Below are 16286 nucleotides of genomic sequence, written 5' to 3'. Positions count from 1 at the left end.
GCTCCCGGCCCCGTTGCGTGTACGAGGGAATTTTGGCTCGTGCCGGTTCCCGCAAGTCCTTCCAGGATCTGCTGGCCGGGTGCCAGCTGGCCGGCTCAGGCTCGGCACGGGCTGCCCGGGGCACGGGAGGCGCCTGCTCCCCTCACAACCCCGGCCAGGGTGAGCCCAGAGCAGGACTGGGCTGGGGAGGCTCATCCTGCACCCCTGACCCCCGGCTGGGCCCCATCGCTGCCCTGCTGGGGGCTGTGGGGACAGGGATAGGGGTGGGGACAGGGATGGGGACAGGGAACCTGGTTTCTGCAAGTTGCAGATGTTGGTGGGCACTGGGATGGGCCACGCACCCAGTGGGGTAATTTGTGGGGTACAGTTAGTGGGGTACAGTTTGTGGGGTACAGCCACAGCACCGCTCCCAGAAGCTGGAAGTCCTGGAAGTCTCTTCCTCCAGCTGGGAAATAAACCCCCATCAGCTGCAGCCAATCCATGGGTACCAAGCAGAGCCTTCCTGGCACAGCCAGGTGTGAACTCTAAAAATTACTGCTGACCTCCCTTGGAACCTGGCAGCACTAAACGTTCTGCCCTCTGGGTGTGTGAGAGGACCTTGCCAGCAGTCTGTTAATGGGATTTTTGGGAGAAACAGCCCCCCCAGCTCTGCCTGTCCCCGTCCTGGTGGCCATTGAGGGGCTCAGGGTGGTCCCCTCAGTCCGGGCACCCACAGGACCAGCCCAGAGGATGCGGATCTGCCCTCTCAGCAGGTTGGCGCTTTCAGGAATTGTGCTGGCAGCGTGGGGGGGTTGAATCAGTGCCCAAAGGCCCTGTCAGCTTTCCAGGGAAGGAAGTGGTTTCAGATATGAAACTGGGGGGTTGGGGGGAGGAGATGGCCCAGCAAACCCCCCCACCCCCACCATGGGGCTGGAGCTCGGTCCAGGGACTGTTCCAAGAACCCACCCTGCTGAAACCCTCTGTTTCAGCCTCGTGGCCACCCTTCCTCTTCCTGGGGCCCAACCTGGGCACCCTCAGCCCCTTCCTGGCATCTGCCAGCTGCCCAGTGCTCCTGGGATGTCCCTGTGTCCCCAGTGCCAGCCCCCCTGGCTGGGCTCTTGCCTTCTCTGGTCTCCCCCAGAGCGGGAATGGGCTGGGACAGCCCCGCTCTTGACCTGCAGCCCTGGCTGCCATCCCGGCATGGGCGGGGCTGGGAGATTCCCAGATTTTCTCAGAGAACTCATCCCAGATGCTGATGGGAGCCACCTGGAGTGGCTGCATGTCCCCTGTGTCCCCATCAACCCCCAGGGCTGGTGTTGTGGGGGGCTCTGTGCCTTTTTCAGTGTAATCCTCCTGGGATACCATCCTGGAGCTGCTGGGACCACTCCCAGCACCACTGAGACAAAGCTCCAGTCCCCCAGGATGGCCTGACCCAGCTCCAGTCCCATCTCTGGTGCCTCATCCCAGGGACAGAGAGCAGAGACCCCAAGCCAGCCCCATGCCCCTTCCCCATCCCAACAAACCCACAGCAGGAGCCACCAGGGCTGGTGTTTTTCCATCTTTTATTTTAAAAGTCATAATTGAAGTTTAACAAAGTATGACCCCGTTGTGGGAGCTGGGAGGGGAGACCCCACTCCTGCTCCCTCCAGCCCCGCTCCCCTCGCTGCCCCCCAGCATCGGCTCCGATGTCACCACAGGGATCCTTTGAAGGATGTTTTATTGGGGAGGGGGTCCCACCACAAGTGCAGGTGGTCAGGGGGTGTGGGCCCAGGGAACCCCCTGTGTCCCCTCCCACAGTACAGACATGCAGGGATTTATAAAAGGGGGTCTGGGGGGGACGGAGGGCCCTGCTCAGCCACCATCTGTCCAAGGGACTAAAAAAGCACAGCCAGGGCCCAGGGTCACGGGAAACCATCGTCATCGTCCTCTGCCATCTCCTTGGCAAACTCCAGGTCCTGCTGCTCACGCTCCCGGCGCTCCTGGAAAGCAAAGGCTGAGATTGGTGGCAGATGGGGACAGGAGCCACATCCTTCCCGTGGCCGTGGTGGCCGCAGAGATCTCACCTCTGCAGATTCCAAGTCCTTGTTGTACGATTTGGGTGGGAACCTCATGGCCTGGAGAAAAAGAGGAGGAGCAGCTCAGAGCTGAGCCAGCCCTGAGCCACGTCCTGCTGTCCCCACCAGGGACCCGGGGCCAGGCTGTGCTCACCTTCACGGACATGTTGTGGATGTCGAGGCAGAAGGAGATGCGCTGGTGGAAGGCCAGCTGGGGCTCCCGCGTGGAGTAGATGTCGATCATCTCCTTGGACTGCACGTAGCCCTTCTCGTGGTTGATGCTGGCCTCGATCACGCCGTCCCGGATGGCCTGCGAGCCCGGGCACGGGGCAGGGCACGGGGTGTCCCCAAGGGCTCACACAGAGTCCCCTGAGCGTCCCCCAGCTCTCCCTGGAGGAGCCTCCACCCAAACCCAGCGGTGCTGCAGGGAGGGGTGTGGGGAACGGGGCAGGGTGGGGGCGCTGTGGGCACATCCCACAGGGATGGGATTCCCTGTGCTGGTACCTTGGCAACGATGAACTCGGCGTCCTCGGGGCTGTCCAGCTGCAGCTTCTGGGCGATGTCAGCCAGGGAGATGCGCGAGTAGGAGAGGCTGATCATGCGGACGCCTGCAGGACAAGGGAAGGGGATGCAGCCCCCCAGGCCTGCCAAGCCTGATGGGGGTCCCCAAACACCCTCCCTTCCTACCTGTCTTGATGACGTTGTGCCTCAGCCGAATGATCAGGGTGTAGGTGCCATCAGCCTGGAACTTGTCCCCAAACTGGTCAAGGACTTGGTTGAACTTGGCCAGGTTCCCTGTCCTGACGGCTGGAGGGAAGAAGGTGGGAATGGGGGAAGGAGAAAGGGAATTCCCACTTGGTCCCTTCCCACTGAGGATATTCCATGATCCCCTGACCCTGCAGGAAGGACAGACGGACAGGGGTGGGCAGCCATACCCTGGGTCAGCAGGAAGTAGGGCATGAGCGAGCGCTTGAGCGAGGGCTGCCGGAACTGGAGCCTGTCCGGGATCTCCCCGAGGAGCAGCTCCACCACGATGAGCAGCTTGTGCACCTGGGGCACAGCAAGACTCTGAGTGAGTCCCCATGGAGCCTTAAACTGTCCCTGTGCACTCCATGAGGTCTTGCACCCATCCCCGTGGGGCACAAGACTCCAGGAGATCCCAAACCCGTTCCTGTCCCTGTGGGGCCTGGAAGGTCACAGATTTGTCCCTGGGAAGTTCCAAACATAGGAGATGCTGCATCTGTCATCCCTGCAGGGCCCAACACCCTGGGAAATCCCAAACCTGTCCCCATGGGGCCTGACCATGGGAGATCCCACACCTGTCCCTGCAGAGCCCAACCCTGGGAGATCCCAGATCTCATCCTGGAAGGTGCCAACCCTGGAAGATCCCAGAGCTGTCCCCGTGGAGCCCAACCTTGGGGAGCCCTGGACCTGACCCTGGGAAGGCCCAAATCCCAAGGGATCAGACATCCAAGGAGGTCCCAAACCTGGGAGGTCCAAAACCAAATTCCATGGCCCCTGACATCCCAGAAGGTCCCACATCCAAGCCCTGTGAGATCCCAACCCTGAGGAGTCCCAAACCTGGGAGTTCCTAACCCAAATTCCATGGCCCCTGACATCCCAGGTCCCACATCCAAGCCCTGTGAGATCCCAAACCTGGGAGCTCCCAAACCAAATTCCATGGGGTCTGACATCCCAGAAGGTCCCAAACCTGGTAGTTCCCAAACCAAATTCCATGGGGTCTGACATCCCAGAAGGTCCCACATCCAAGCCCTGTGAGATCCCAGCCTTGAGGAGTCCCAAACCTGGGAGTTCCTAACCCAAATTCCATGGCCCCTGACAGCCCAGGTCCCACATCCAAGCCCTGTGAGATCCCAAACCAAATTCCATGGGGTCTGACATCCCAGAAGGTCCCAAACCTGGGAGCTCCGAAACCAAATTCCATGGGGTCTGACATCCCAGAAGGTCCCAAACCTGGGAGCTCCCAACCCAAATTCCATGGCCCCTGACAGCGACAAGGTCCCAAACCTGGGAGCTCCCAACCCAAATTCCATGGCCCCTGATAGCCCACAAGGTCCCAAACCTGGGAGCTCCCAAACCTGGTAGTTCCCAAACCAAATTCCATGGGGTCTGACATCCCAGAATGTCCCACATCCAAGCCCTGTGAGATCCCAACCCCGAGGAGTCCCAAACCTGGGAGTTCCTAACCCAAATTCCATGGCCCCTGACATCCCAGGTCCCACATCCAAGCCCTGTGAGATCCCAAACCTGTGAGCTCCCAACCTAAATTCCATGGCCCCTGACAGCCCACAAGGTCCCAAACCTGGGAGCTCCCAAACCTGGTAGTTCCCAAACCAAATTCCACGGGGTCTGACATCCCAGAAGGTCCCAAACCTGGGAGCTCCCAACCCAAATTCCATGGGGTCTGACATCCCAGAAGGTCCCAAACCTAGGCGCTCCTAACCCAAATTCCATGGCGCCTGACATCCCAAAAGGTCCCATAACCAACCCCTGTGAGATCCCAACCCCGAGGGGTCTCAGCCCCAAGCCAGGCAGCTCCTGCCCCCTCCTCACTCACCGTCTGCTTGAAGCCCACGGCCGTGTGCTGCGGGGCCTTGCGCAGGGCGTTGGTCATGGTGCGCCGCGCCTCCGAGTACTCCAGCTGGATGGCCTTGATCCGCCCTGCGCCCACACGGGGCGGGTGGGGAAAGCCACCCAGTGAATCCAACATGACCTACACGGATGGGGCTCCAAATCCTGCCTGGAAGCCCCACCTCCAGCTGATCAAAGGGGTTCTCTGAGGAACCGGAGGTGCCGGGAGGCAGGGCAGGTGCCGAGCCCCGCTCACCTGTGTAGTACAGGTACCGAGCCCACTCGTTGTTGTTGGCCTGCTCGGGGAACACGGATTTGGAGACGAGTTTTTCAGCCTGGTCGTAGAGGTTGTAGTGGAGGTAATTCCTCAGGAGCAGGTTCAGGAGCGTGGCCTGGCCGTCGGCGTCGTGGCGCAGCGTGGCCGTGCGGAGCCGGGCGTGCAGGAAGCTGTGGGGTGGGACAGGGAGTCAGGGAACAGGGAGGAAAACAGGGGGATCAAATCAGGGACAGCCCCCCACAAAAAGAGGGGGGAAAACAAGGGGATCAAGCTCTTCCCACAGGAAGAGGGAGGAAAACAGGGGGATCAAGCTCAGGGACAGCCCCTCAAAGGAAGAGGGAGGAAAAGAGGGGGATCAAACTCTTCCCACAGAAAGAGGGAGGAAAACGAGGGGATCAAATCAGGGACAGCCCTCCACAAAAAGAGGGAGGAAAACAGGAGGATCAAGCTCTTCCCACAAAAAGAGGGAGGAAAACAGGGGGATCAAACTCTTTCCACAGAAAGAGGGAGGAAAACAGTGGGATCAAGGTCAGGGATCCTCTTAAGGATGTTTTATTGGGGAGGGGGTCCCACCACAAATGCAGGTGGTCAGGGGTGTGAGCCTAGGGAACCCCCTGTGTCCCCTCCCACAGTACAGACATGCAGGGATTTATAAGAGGGTGTCTGGCAGGGGACAGAGGGCTCTGGAGTTCAGTTTGGGATCTCCTCCCATAGGAAGAGGGAGGAAAAGAGGGGGATCAAACTCAGGGACAGCCCCCCACAGGAAGAGAGAGGAAAACAGGGATGAAGCTCTTCACACAGGAAGAGAGAGGAAAACAAGGGGGATCAAATCTAGGACAGCCCACCATAAAAAGAGGGAGGAAAACGAGGGGATCAAGCTCAGGGACAGTCCCTCACAGGAAGAGGGAGGAAAAGAGGGGGATCAAGCTCTTCCCACAAAAAGAGGGAGGAAAACAGGAGCATCAAATCAGGGACAGCCCCCCACAAAAAAAGGGAGGAAAACAGGAGGATCAAGCTCTTCCCACAAAAAAGAGGGAGGAAAATAGGGGGATCAAACTCAGGGACAGCCCCCCACAAAAAGAGGGGGGAAAACAAGGGGATCAAGCTCTTCCCACAAAAAGAGGGAGGAAAACAGGGGGATCAAATCAGGGATCCTCTTAAGGATGTTTTATTGGGGAGGGGGTCCCACCACAAGTGCAGGTGGTCAGGGGGTGTGAGCCTAGGGAACCCCCTGTGTCCCCTCCCACAGTACAGACATGCAGGGATTTATAAGAGGGGGTCTGGGAGGGGACAGAGGGCTCTGGAGTTTATTTTGGGATCTCGTCCCATAGGAAGAGGGAGGAAAAGAGGGGGATCAAACTCAGGGACAGCCCCCCACAGGAAGAGAGAGGAAAACGGGGATGAAGCTCTTCACACAGGAAGAGAGAGGAAAACAGGGGGGATCAAATCTAGGACAGCCCTCCATAAAAAGAGGGAGGAAAATGAGGGGATCAAGCTCAGGGAAAGCCCCCCACAAAAAGAGGGAGGAAAACAGGGGGATCAAGCTCTTCTCACAAAAAGAGGGAGGAAAAGAGGGGGATCAAGCTCAGGGACAGCCACCCCACCTCCGGACCACGTCGAGTTTGTTGAGGAATTCGTAGATGCGGGAGTGGTAGTAGTAGCACTTGGCCACCACCAGGTCCAGGGCCCGGCGGTTCTGGGAGCTGATCTTCTGCATCAGGTCATCGGACACCTTCTGAGCCTGAGGGACAGCAAGGGAGGTCAGAGCAGGGGGACTGATCCCTGGAGGGGCTGTGGGGAACAAGCAAACACTGCAGGGATGAGGGACAGCACGGGGCAGAGGCAGGGGATGGCTGGGGAGCAGCTCAGGGTCTCACCTCGGGGTACCTCTTGCTGTTCATCAGGTAGATGACGAGCAGCAGCTGCAGGTAAGCCTCCACCTCTGGCAGGAGAGGGGCTGAGGCTGCTTTCCCTGTCCTTGGGCGGAATTGCAGCTCAGCTTCTGTGTCCATGGACTGAGGGGAGAGAGAAATTGGGGATCACTGTCCCTGTGTGGAGACAGCAGCCAGCCCAGGACTGCAAGGACCTGGCCCTGCTCACATTTGTCTGAGCAGAGGGCTGCTCGTCCCCAGTGTCACCAAACCCCACTGCCCTGCTCTAGAGGCTCCTTGGAGAAGGAAAGAATCATGGAATTCCAGGCTTTTTTGGGTTGGAGGGGCCTTCAAGTTCATCCCTACCCTGCCACCTTCCACTAAATGAGGTTGCTCCAAGCCTTGTCCAACCCAGCCATGGACACTTCCAGGCATGGGACAGCCACAACTTTCCTGGGAAATCCATTCTGGTGCTTCACTGCCCTCACAGGGAAGAATTTTTGGTCAGTATTCAATCTAATCCCACCCTCTGTCAGTGGCAAGCCATTCCCCTTGTCCTGTCACTACAAGCCCTTGCAAATATTCCCTCTCCATCATTCCTGTTGCTTCTTCAGATACTGGTGAAGAGGCCACAATAAGTTCACCCCTAAACCTTCTCTTCTTCAGGCTGAACAATCCCAATTCTCCTTGTCCTTCCTCACAGCTGAGCTGCTCCATCCCTTTGAATATCCTCTGGATTCACTCCTACACCTCCACATCCTTCCTGTGCTGTGGCAGTGTTATTGCAGACTCCCAGCTGGGTAACAATTAGCATTATTTATGATTGCAGAAGGCTGACCAATTGTTTTATTCTGTTCTATTATACTATACTTATTAAGAAGCTCATCACCTTTACAGACAGTCTGATACAGCTTTGACTTAACTAGTCATTCTCTTTAAACTGACCAGTTTTAAACTAAAACTTTAAACTAAACACCATCACCAGTGTCTAACCAAGAAACCCCCCTTTGGTAAACAACCTCCATAACACATCCCACACGGGCACAACAACAGGTGCAGCGAGTGCAGATAAGAATTGCTTCTCATTCTTTCCTCTGGTTTTCTCACAGGAAAATGCCTGGGGAAGTCCTTGGCTGCTCTTTGTGGCCAGAGAGAATTCTACAGGGGCTAGGGGGGTGTCAGCAGAGCAGGGCAGAGCAGCAGGTGTCCCTACCTCCTCCAGGAACCCCAGCAGGAAGTCCCTGACAGTGCAGTTGGAGGTGAAGAAGCCGTGGATGGCCTTGTGCAGCACGTTGGGGTTGAGGCGGCGCGAGGTGGAGGGCAGAGCCCGCAGGGCCCTCAGGACGTAGCGCGGCTCCTTCCCCGACACCGCCTTCTCCAGCTGCTTCACGTGCTCCTTGATGTCTGTGGGGGCACAGAGGGACATCCCTCAGCCCAAACCCTCTGCCAGCACAGCCGGGGCTGCCCCCTCGCCCTGTCCTCTGCCCATGCCCTTGGTGTCCCCAGTGTCCCACCTGCCCTGTTTGGAGCTTCATGTGCTCCCTGATGTCTGTGGGGGCACACACGGACACCCCTCAGCCCAAATCCCAGCGCTGCCCCCTCGCCCTGTCCTGCTGTTCTGAGCTGCCCTTGGTGTCCCCAGTGTCCCACCTGCCCTGTTTGGAGAGGGTGGAGAGGCCCTTGCAGAGTTTTCTCCCTCTGCACCCCCGTGGGGTCCCAGCACAGCAGCCCCCCTGTCCCTCACAGTCTGTCCCCAAAATACACCCTCACCCTCACAATTCCCTTCTACAGTGATCGCCCCAAAACACAGTTCCATCCCCCATTCTTCAGTGACCCCAAAACCAACCTCCCCTTTCCATTCTGTCACACACTGCCCCAAACATCCTTCTCCAGTGTCTCCCGCACAGAAAACACAGCTCCCATCTCCATTTCCCTCCCTAAATCCCTTTCCCTATAGTGACACCCCCCCAAACACACCTCCCCTCTCCCTTTCCCCTTTCCCAAAGTGTCCCCTACCCTAAACTCAGCCCTCATTTCTCTTTCCCTCAGAGCCCCCATCACTGATCTCACCATTCCCCTCCTCCATCACCTTTTCTCAGCCCCCCTCAGGTACCCCCACCCTAACCCCCTCAGGGCTCCCTGTACCTCCCCCAATCCCCCCCTCCAACACCCCCAATCTGTGCCAGGCTCCTTCAACCCCCAACCCCCCTCAGTCCCCCCCCATCCCCACAGCCACCCCCATTACAACAACACCCCCCCCCTCACCCTCCAGCGTGATCGCGTCCAGCTCCCGCTGCGGCTGCCGCTCTCCGCCCGCCTCGGGGGCCACCGGCGCCGCCTCCTCGTGCATCTCGACGTCGGGGGGCGCGGGCGGGGGTCCCTCCGGGGGTGCCTTGGCCTTGTCGCCGCGGCGGCGGGACGCGCCGTCCTGCTTCATGGCGTGACACTGCACAACGGGCCGCCAGGCGCGACCAGCCGAGCGACGAGCGACACACGATCGTCTCCTTCCGCCTTTCGCTCGCCCGTTTCCGCCCTCGCTCGGGTTGTTCCGTCGCGCTTTCGGATGGCTCGGGCACCGCTCGGGGAGTTCCGTCGCGGCCGCTCGTGGAGTTTCGTCATGCTCTCGGGTGTTTCCGTCTTCGCTCGTAGATTTTCGTCCGCATTTTCGGGCGTTATCGTCGAGCCTTCTCGGAAGGTTCCGGTATCGATCGGCGTGTTTCGCAGCTCTCCTTCGGGAATCTCCGTAGAGCTTTCGGGGGTTTCCGCCGGGTGCTGAGCAGTTCCCGCCTTTTGGGGGCGCGAGCGAGTCTTCGGTGAGGTCCCGTGAGGGGCTTGTCCATGAGGGGGCATCCCGTGAAGGGTCCCGTGAGGAGCTTGTCTGTGAGGGGGATCCCGTGAAGGGTCCCATGAGGAGCTGGTCTGTGAGGGGCATCCTGTGAAAGGTCCCGTGAGGGGCTTGTCTGTGAGGGGGATCCCGTGAAGGATCCCGTGAGGAGCTTGTCTGTGAGGGGTATCCCGTGAAAGGTCGCGTGAGGAGCTGGTCTGTGAGGGGGATCCCGTGAAGGGTCCCGTGAGGAGCTTGTCTGTGAGGGGCATCCCGTGAAAGGTCCCGTGAGGGGCTTCATTGCCCTGTATTGTCTGTGAGGGGGATCCTGTGAAGGGTCCCGTGAGGGGCTTCATTGCCCTGTATTGTCTGTGAGGGGGGATCCCGTGAAGGGTCCCGTGAGGGGCTGGTCTGTGAGGGGAAATCTTCTGAAGGATCCCGTGAGGAGCCGAGCTGGGATCGAGGATCCCGTGAAGGGTCCCATGAGGGGCCGCGCTGGGATCGGGGATTCTGTGAGGGATCCCGTGAGGGGCCGCGCTGGGGCCAGGTCGGGGGTCCCGTGAAGGTCTTGTCTGTGAGGGGGGAACCCGCGAAAGGTCCAGTGAGGGGTTGGTCTGGCATTGGGGATTGTGTCAGGGGCCCCATGATGGGCCGCACTGGGATCGGGGATTCTCTGAGGGGTCCCTTGTGGTGCATGTGGGGTCGGTCTGGGACCACGCACTCCACAAAGGGTCCCTTGTGGGCTTGGGGATCCTGTGAGGGGCTGGGCTGGGATTGGGAATCCCATGAGTGAGGAGGGAGCTGGGGTCTCATGAGGGGCCAGGTTGAAGCTGGGAGTTCTGTGAGGGGCCTGGTCTGGGACTGAGGCCAAAGGGTCTCATGGCGGTTCCAGGTTGGAGCTGAGCTCCACTCGTAGCTGTTGCAAGGCAGAGCCTGGTTGCTGGTGCTCCCAGAGCCATCAGTCCCCACTCGGGTGAGCAGTGCTGCCCTTGCTGAAGGAACCCATGGCCACCAGAGACCCTCCCAGGGTCTCACAGCCTGAGGGACCCTCCTGACTTCCCCCCAGGGCTAAGTGCCTGTATTTTTCTTATAGCATCCTGAGCTTGTCAGATGTGCTGTGGAACCAAAACCACACAAAATTAAGAAATTGACTTTGACAACACCCAATTATGTATCAAAAATCCTCTTTATTTATAGAGTGATAACGAGTGTATGATTGCTCCAAAGTGCTCCATGTGTCCATTGAACATCTCAGGGATTATGGCAGTGCTGGCACCAGGAAGGTGTCAGTAAAACAAATCCACTTTGACATCCAACCTTTAGTGCCCATAATGAATTTTCCTGCCTTAAATTTCCTTTTGCCAGCCAAATCAGCCTTGATTATTAACAAGGATGATACTGGGAGAGAAAACTGGCTTGTTAGCAGAGATTTCACAAGACCTCCCAGAGGAGTTCCGTGGGCAGGGCCAGGGACCTGGAACCACTCAGGAAATTAAGGGCATACAGGGCCACAAACAGGGCAGCCATGGCCTCAAAGGGTTGATCTCTAGGGAAAGCTGATCCATCTTCCTGGAACTCCACTCCACTCAGCTCCACCAGGGCAATGGTTAACATCTGGTCCTCCTTCTGTGAGAAGAGCATGCTGGCATTCACAAGAAAAGTCTCCTTCTCCTTATCCAGGTCATGTTTCAGGAGGTTTTCAACCTTCACAGCAACAACAAAAAAAGAAAAGTCAGAATTTCAATCAGTTGTCAGCTTGTGTCATCATTATGGAAATGTTGCTAGAATTAACATAGCCCCTGCCTCCCCTTGAAAGGAGCCAAGTGTGATGTGTGTTCTCACCAGGTTCAGCTGTTGGGACACAATCTTCCTTTCCAAGGATTCCAGCAGCAGCAGCAGCTGATCCTCTGTTAACTCTGCAGAAATAAACTGGGTTTGGATCCCAAACCTCCCAGCAAGGTGATGAAGGTTGCTGGTGGGCTGGGACAGGTGAGCAGGATGGGAAAGAGTGAAGAGGATGGGAAGGGTGATCATTTCTTGTAGGAAATGTTTGTTTGGTCAAAGGTTCTTTGAGTGTTTTAATAGAAATGACTTGTGCAGGCTCCCTGTGAGAGTGATCTGGGTGTTACCCACAATATCCCATATGGATTATGGAGTTGGAAGGCACCCAGAAGGATAATTGATGTGCAACTCCTGTCCCTGCACAGACACCCCAACAGTCCCACCCTGTGCTGAGAGTGTTGTCCAAGCCCTGCTGGAGCTGTGTCAGCCTTGGGGCTGTGAGCATTGCCTGGGGAGTCTGTTCAGTGCCTGAGCCCCCTCAGGGATAGGAACCTTTCCCAAAATCCAACCCAGCTGTCCCAGACACAGCTCCAGCCATTGGCCTGGGTCGTGTTGCTGGTGAGCAGAGCAGAGATGTGGGCTGGCCCTTGGGAGGAAGCTGTGGCCAGACTTTGAGGGAGCAGGGAGCCCTGGCTGGGTGCAGAGGGGGTTTTTCTCCTCTCCCCTCCATGGGACTCAGATATTGATTCCACTTGAGGAGGAGGAGGAGTATGAGAGGAAGGAATGAGAAAATGGCAGGAGTGGGAGTCATCCCTGCCTTGACTTCCCTCCTGAAGTCCTCACCCTGCAAAGCATCAAGGACGTAGGTGATTCCTTCTGCCAGCTGAAGGAGACGATGTCTTGGGGATTGCTGTAAGGTGCTGAAGAGTACTTTTAAGTCTGGGCTCTCGGTTTTCAGCTCATAACCATAATTTTTCTCAAGAAGTTCTCCTATCTGAAGGAGATTATGTCTTGGTTGCAGTAAGGCGCTGGGGAGTACTAAGTCTGGGCTCTCAGCTTTTGGCTCATAACCAGCATTTTCCTCAAGAACTTCTTCCATCTGTGGGGAACAAGGAAATAAAATGTCAGGATTAGAGGGCAAGGCTGCTGCTTGTGCTGAGCCGGGAGCTGTGCTGAGAGAGGGAATTTTGGATGGGCAGTTGTGGCCCAGGGCAGGTGACTTGTGGGACAGGAGGAGTGGAGTGGTGTGGATGTGTCTGTGTTTATAAATTGTGTCAGTAAAAGCTTCACTTACTTTCTGGCTGAGCTCTTGAAGGAGGTTCTCATCTGTCATCACAGCTTTGATGGTGTTTAAGATGATGAGCAGCAGGTCAGGAGATAACTCAGGGAAAATTCGGCAGGAATATTGAACTTCTGTCATCACTTGTCCTAATTTTCCTGCTGAGGGACCTGCAAATCAGAATGAGTCCAAATTTGTCACTTGAGTTCTAGGAGTTCCCAGGCAGCTCTAAACCCAGAGTTTGAAACACTCATATGAAGTGATATGGAATTTGGGCAGTTGTGATGTGTCAGGGAAGATGCAAATCCATCTCTCCTGGTTGTTTGCTTTATGCTGGGAGATTCCATCTTACCCAAAGCAGCCAAATGTTGTGAGAGTGGAAGCAGTAAAATACATTCCTTACCATCAGCTATATACGCTTGGCTTCTCACAGCTTCTGCTGGGAAGTAATCCAGATCTAAAAGAGGATAAAACAACACGTTTCTATACCAGCCTTCCCAGTGGTGGTCACCCCCTCAGCTTCCTCCCTGGCCCTTCTCTTCTGAGTAGGAAAGGAAAAGAAACACCAAAACTCCGCTCTCTGTGCCATTTATCACCAGGAGCTCTGCACCTCCTGGAATGTGGATCTGAGCCTTCCTTCCTTCTTTCCTTTCTTTACTGTCCCCTCTCCAAAGAGCATCTTTGAACTTGTATGGTTTATCTGACCTCCCCCAGGTGATTTCTGTCTCTCACATTGCCTCCTCCTATCTGCAGACAAGCTGAAGGTAGCTCTGAGGGCAAGAGGTGCTTCATAAATTGTTCTTCCTCTTCTGGAATGGAGAACTTGGTCATTTCTGGAAGTTGCTTACCCCATGCTCCATGTCTAATGAGTACTGGGATGGTCCTGAAGGCCAGCGTGCAGCCCTTGGGTATCACTATACCTTGGTTGCTCTCTCTGGTGCCCTGGTGAAGGAAAACAACCAGTTAGAACAGCTGGGTGCAGGTGTTGGGAAGCAGGGAGGGAGAAGCCAAACCTTTGCAGAAAGTGTGGCATAAAATTTGGCCATGAAGCCCCCGTCTGCCTTGGTGGATTCCTTGTACACGGCCTCCTCTGAGGCCTCGAGGGTTTCAGTGACCACGTACAGATTGATGTCAGTTCTCTGGAGCTGTCGGATGAAGGAGTGATCCATGTTGATTTTCCTAAAAGAGGAAAAGGATGGGAAGGGTTTGGAGCACCACGAGCAGCTGAGGCATCTGGGAGGGATAAACCTGTATGGGGGAACTTGTCACTAATTTCCTGTCTAACCTGGCCTAATTAGAGGAAGTTCATGTCCTAAGGTTTTAATCTTGAGTTTTGGCTGTGAAAACTCATTGTTAACCTGGTGTGTGCTGGAGAGAGATGACTGGAACATGTCTGATCCCTTTGTCACTCCTTACCTTTCTTTTCTCAGTGCCTCCAGTGATTCCGGTGATATGCTGTTCTTCTGGGGCGTAATGGAAAACTCTTTGGACAAGGAGGCACCTCCTTTCAGCTCCACATTTGTAGGGTCAAAAGAAATGCTGAGACCTCCATCAGCTTGGTCAGCACTGACTTTTGTGAGAGTGATTTGGCTGGACTCTTGATGGAGGGACTCTGAAACAATTCCATGCATTATCTTAAACAACACTACACAGACTTAGCACTGTAAGTATATAATACACAACAAAGCTGGAAACTGGTACAGTTCAGCCACAAATGGTTCAAAAACATTTTCTATGGTATTTGATAAATTCATATTGATAAATTTGGGTTTTACCTATGCTTGTACCATCTTCTCCAGGCAGCAGCACATCATCCAGTGTGAAGCCTGTTCGCTGGTAGTAGGGAGTTCGGTGGAATATGTGGTTTGATTTTTTTTTTTTTTTCAGTAGATAGAGAGGCCTGAAGTGCTCATTGTCTGCGATGCTTTCAACAGGAACCCATTCTTTGCACGGATCCATTTGATTTACAATGAATTTGGTGAGTTTTTTAAACATTCTGGCTGTGGCTGAGGTTTTGAAGCAAAGGGGATTTGTGCCTTGGGAAAGAGGGAACACAAGCTAAGCTGAGTTACTTGAAATAACAGGAAGACAATGTAACAGTGTGACTTAATGATTGAGAAGATTTCAAAATAATGCCTCAAAATCCCCCTCACTGTCCAAGGACACAAGTTTCACAGGGTTGTTTCAGGGAGTCTTTTAAGAGGAAGCAGCATGAGCTGTGGGCTGTTTGGCCTTGTCCCCCTTTGCTGTTGAGCCTCAGTGATTGTGCAGAGAGAGCACAGCTGGCAGACCCTCAGGGTGCTGATTTTGGAGACAAATGTCCCCCAAAACAGAGAGACACCTACCCAGCCCAGCCTCGTTGGGCAGGCCCTGGTGGTCTGCGAGGGAGAGCTGGTGTTTGAGAGCCAGCAGGAAATCCCTGTTTGTTTTCTCAGACAGCTTGTTTTTATCAAAAGGTTTCAGTTTCAACTTTCTGCTCTTTTATGGAAAGAAGGTGGGGAGGAGAAATTGGGCAATCCTGACTGATATTGATGGGAAGGGACCTTAAGGCTCCTCCCATTCACCTCCCTGCCATGGCCAGGTACACATTCCACTCTCCCAGGCTTCTCCAAGCCCTGTCCAACCTGGTTAGAGACACTTCCATGGATGGGGCAGCCACAACTTATCTGGGCACCCTGTTCTGGGGCCTCAGCATCCTCAGAGGGGTTTCTTCCCAATATCCCATCTAATGCTACCCTGTTTCAATTTAAACCGTTCCAAAGACAAATAGCCTTGTATGCTCAAGTTTAGTAGCCCTTGCAGGTCTCATTCCCTTGAAGGTCTCCAAGAAGAGAAGAAAAACTAAACAAGAGCACTTAACAGAGAGCTCCCACCAACTGTCTCCCCTTCCCAAAGCTCTGGGATAATGTACTTACCTGTTTGTGGGGTGGGGGCTGTGCAGAGCAGACTGTGGGGCTGCCAAGGTGATGTGGCCTCTAGAGAGCAGCAGGACTGGGGAGAAAATCTCTGGGTTCCCTTCTGCTCACAGGTGTGGAAGTGTTTGTGAAGTACAGGAGCCGTGAGTCGCACAGGAAGCTCGCGCCACCACAACTCCGGAGCAAAGAGTAAACTGATTTCTCTTACCTTGCAAGCAGGGGTTTCCTGAAGCAGCGCCTGGGCAGGAGCAGTGTTAGACCCACTCTAACAGTGTTAGACCCAATCTGAGCTGGAAGAACCGTGGCATTCCCCAGCAGTTTATTAGGAGCTGTTCCCAGCTGTGAGGTCACTTCAGCAATTTTACATCCTCACCACCCGTGTTCCGCTTCCACAAATCGGCCGTTGCTTACGTAACGCTTCCTTTCTACTCATTGAGCAGAGGCTGTTACAGGGTTACTGGAACTTCTACAGATCTAGGAGATGTAAATCCAGTGCTGGAAGTGTCCCAGACCGGATTGGGCAGGAATGTGCCCTGCCCCTGGCAGCAGGTGGGACTGGGTGGCTTTAAAGTCCCTTCAGACAAAGCCATTCCATCCTTGTGTATTCAGCTTTATAGAGCCACGTAACACTGCTGTTCTTTGACAGATGGAGAAATGGACTCAGGAGGGAATATTGGCAAGAAATTCCTCTCTATGAGGATGATGTGGCCCCA

General features: G+C 55.4%; 2 protein-coding genes across 4 annotated transcripts; both read right to left on the bottom strand.

The window, feature by feature from the left end:
• Positions 1-1557: 1557 nt before the first annotated feature.
• Positions 1558-9302, bottom strand: PSMD3 (proteasome 26S subunit, non-ATPase 3). Its single transcript, XM_074557530.1, has 12 exons — positions 9039-9302; positions 7987-8177; positions 6780-6917; positions 6507-6643; positions 4882-5072; positions 4612-4715; positions 2969-3083; positions 2721-2840; positions 2538-2641; positions 2188-2343; positions 2043-2093; positions 1558-1958 (listed from the first exon to the last, which is right to left on the bottom strand). The coding sequence occupies exons 1-12, from the start codon at positions 9208-9210 to the stop codon at positions 1881-1883; spliced, it is 1557 nt and encodes a 518-aa protein (XP_074413631.1). The 5' UTR covers positions 9211-9302; the 3' UTR covers positions 1558-1880.
• A 1726-nt stretch (positions 9303-11028) lies between these two features.
• On the bottom strand, positions 11029-15962 carry LOC102072690 (gasdermin-A3). Of its 3 annotated transcripts, XM_074557563.1 has the most exons (11): positions 15782-15962; positions 15574-15676; positions 14434-14694; positions 14075-14270; positions 13672-13837; positions 13507-13600; positions 13062-13115; positions 12674-12828; positions 12223-12478; positions 11440-11513; positions 11029-11301 (listed from the first exon to the last, which is right to left on the bottom strand). In XM_074557563.1, exons 3-11 carry the CDS (start codon positions 14651-14653, stop codon positions 11029-11031), a joined length of 1488 nt encoding a protein of 495 aa, XP_074413664.1. In that variant the 5' UTR covers positions 14654-14694; positions 15574-15676; positions 15782-15962. The 3 variants fall into 3 exon arrangements, with proteins under 3 accessions (XP_074413664.1, XP_074413663.1, XP_074413665.1); XM_074557562.1 differs by having other exon boundaries at positions 15574-15962; XM_074557564.1 differs by lacking the exon at positions 15574-15676.
• Between the last annotated feature and the right edge of the window lie 324 nt (positions 15963-16286).

The sequence above is a fragment of the Zonotrichia albicollis genome, chromosome 23 (genome assembly GCF_047830755.1).
Source record: "Zonotrichia albicollis isolate bZonAlb1 chromosome 23, bZonAlb1.hap1, whole genome shotgun sequence".
Lineage (NCBI taxonomy): Eukaryota > Metazoa > Chordata > Aves > Passeriformes > Passerellidae > Zonotrichia > Zonotrichia albicollis.
The sequence above is the reverse complement of the archived record's forward strand: the minus strand, read 5'-3'. Positions and strand labels throughout refer to the sequence as shown.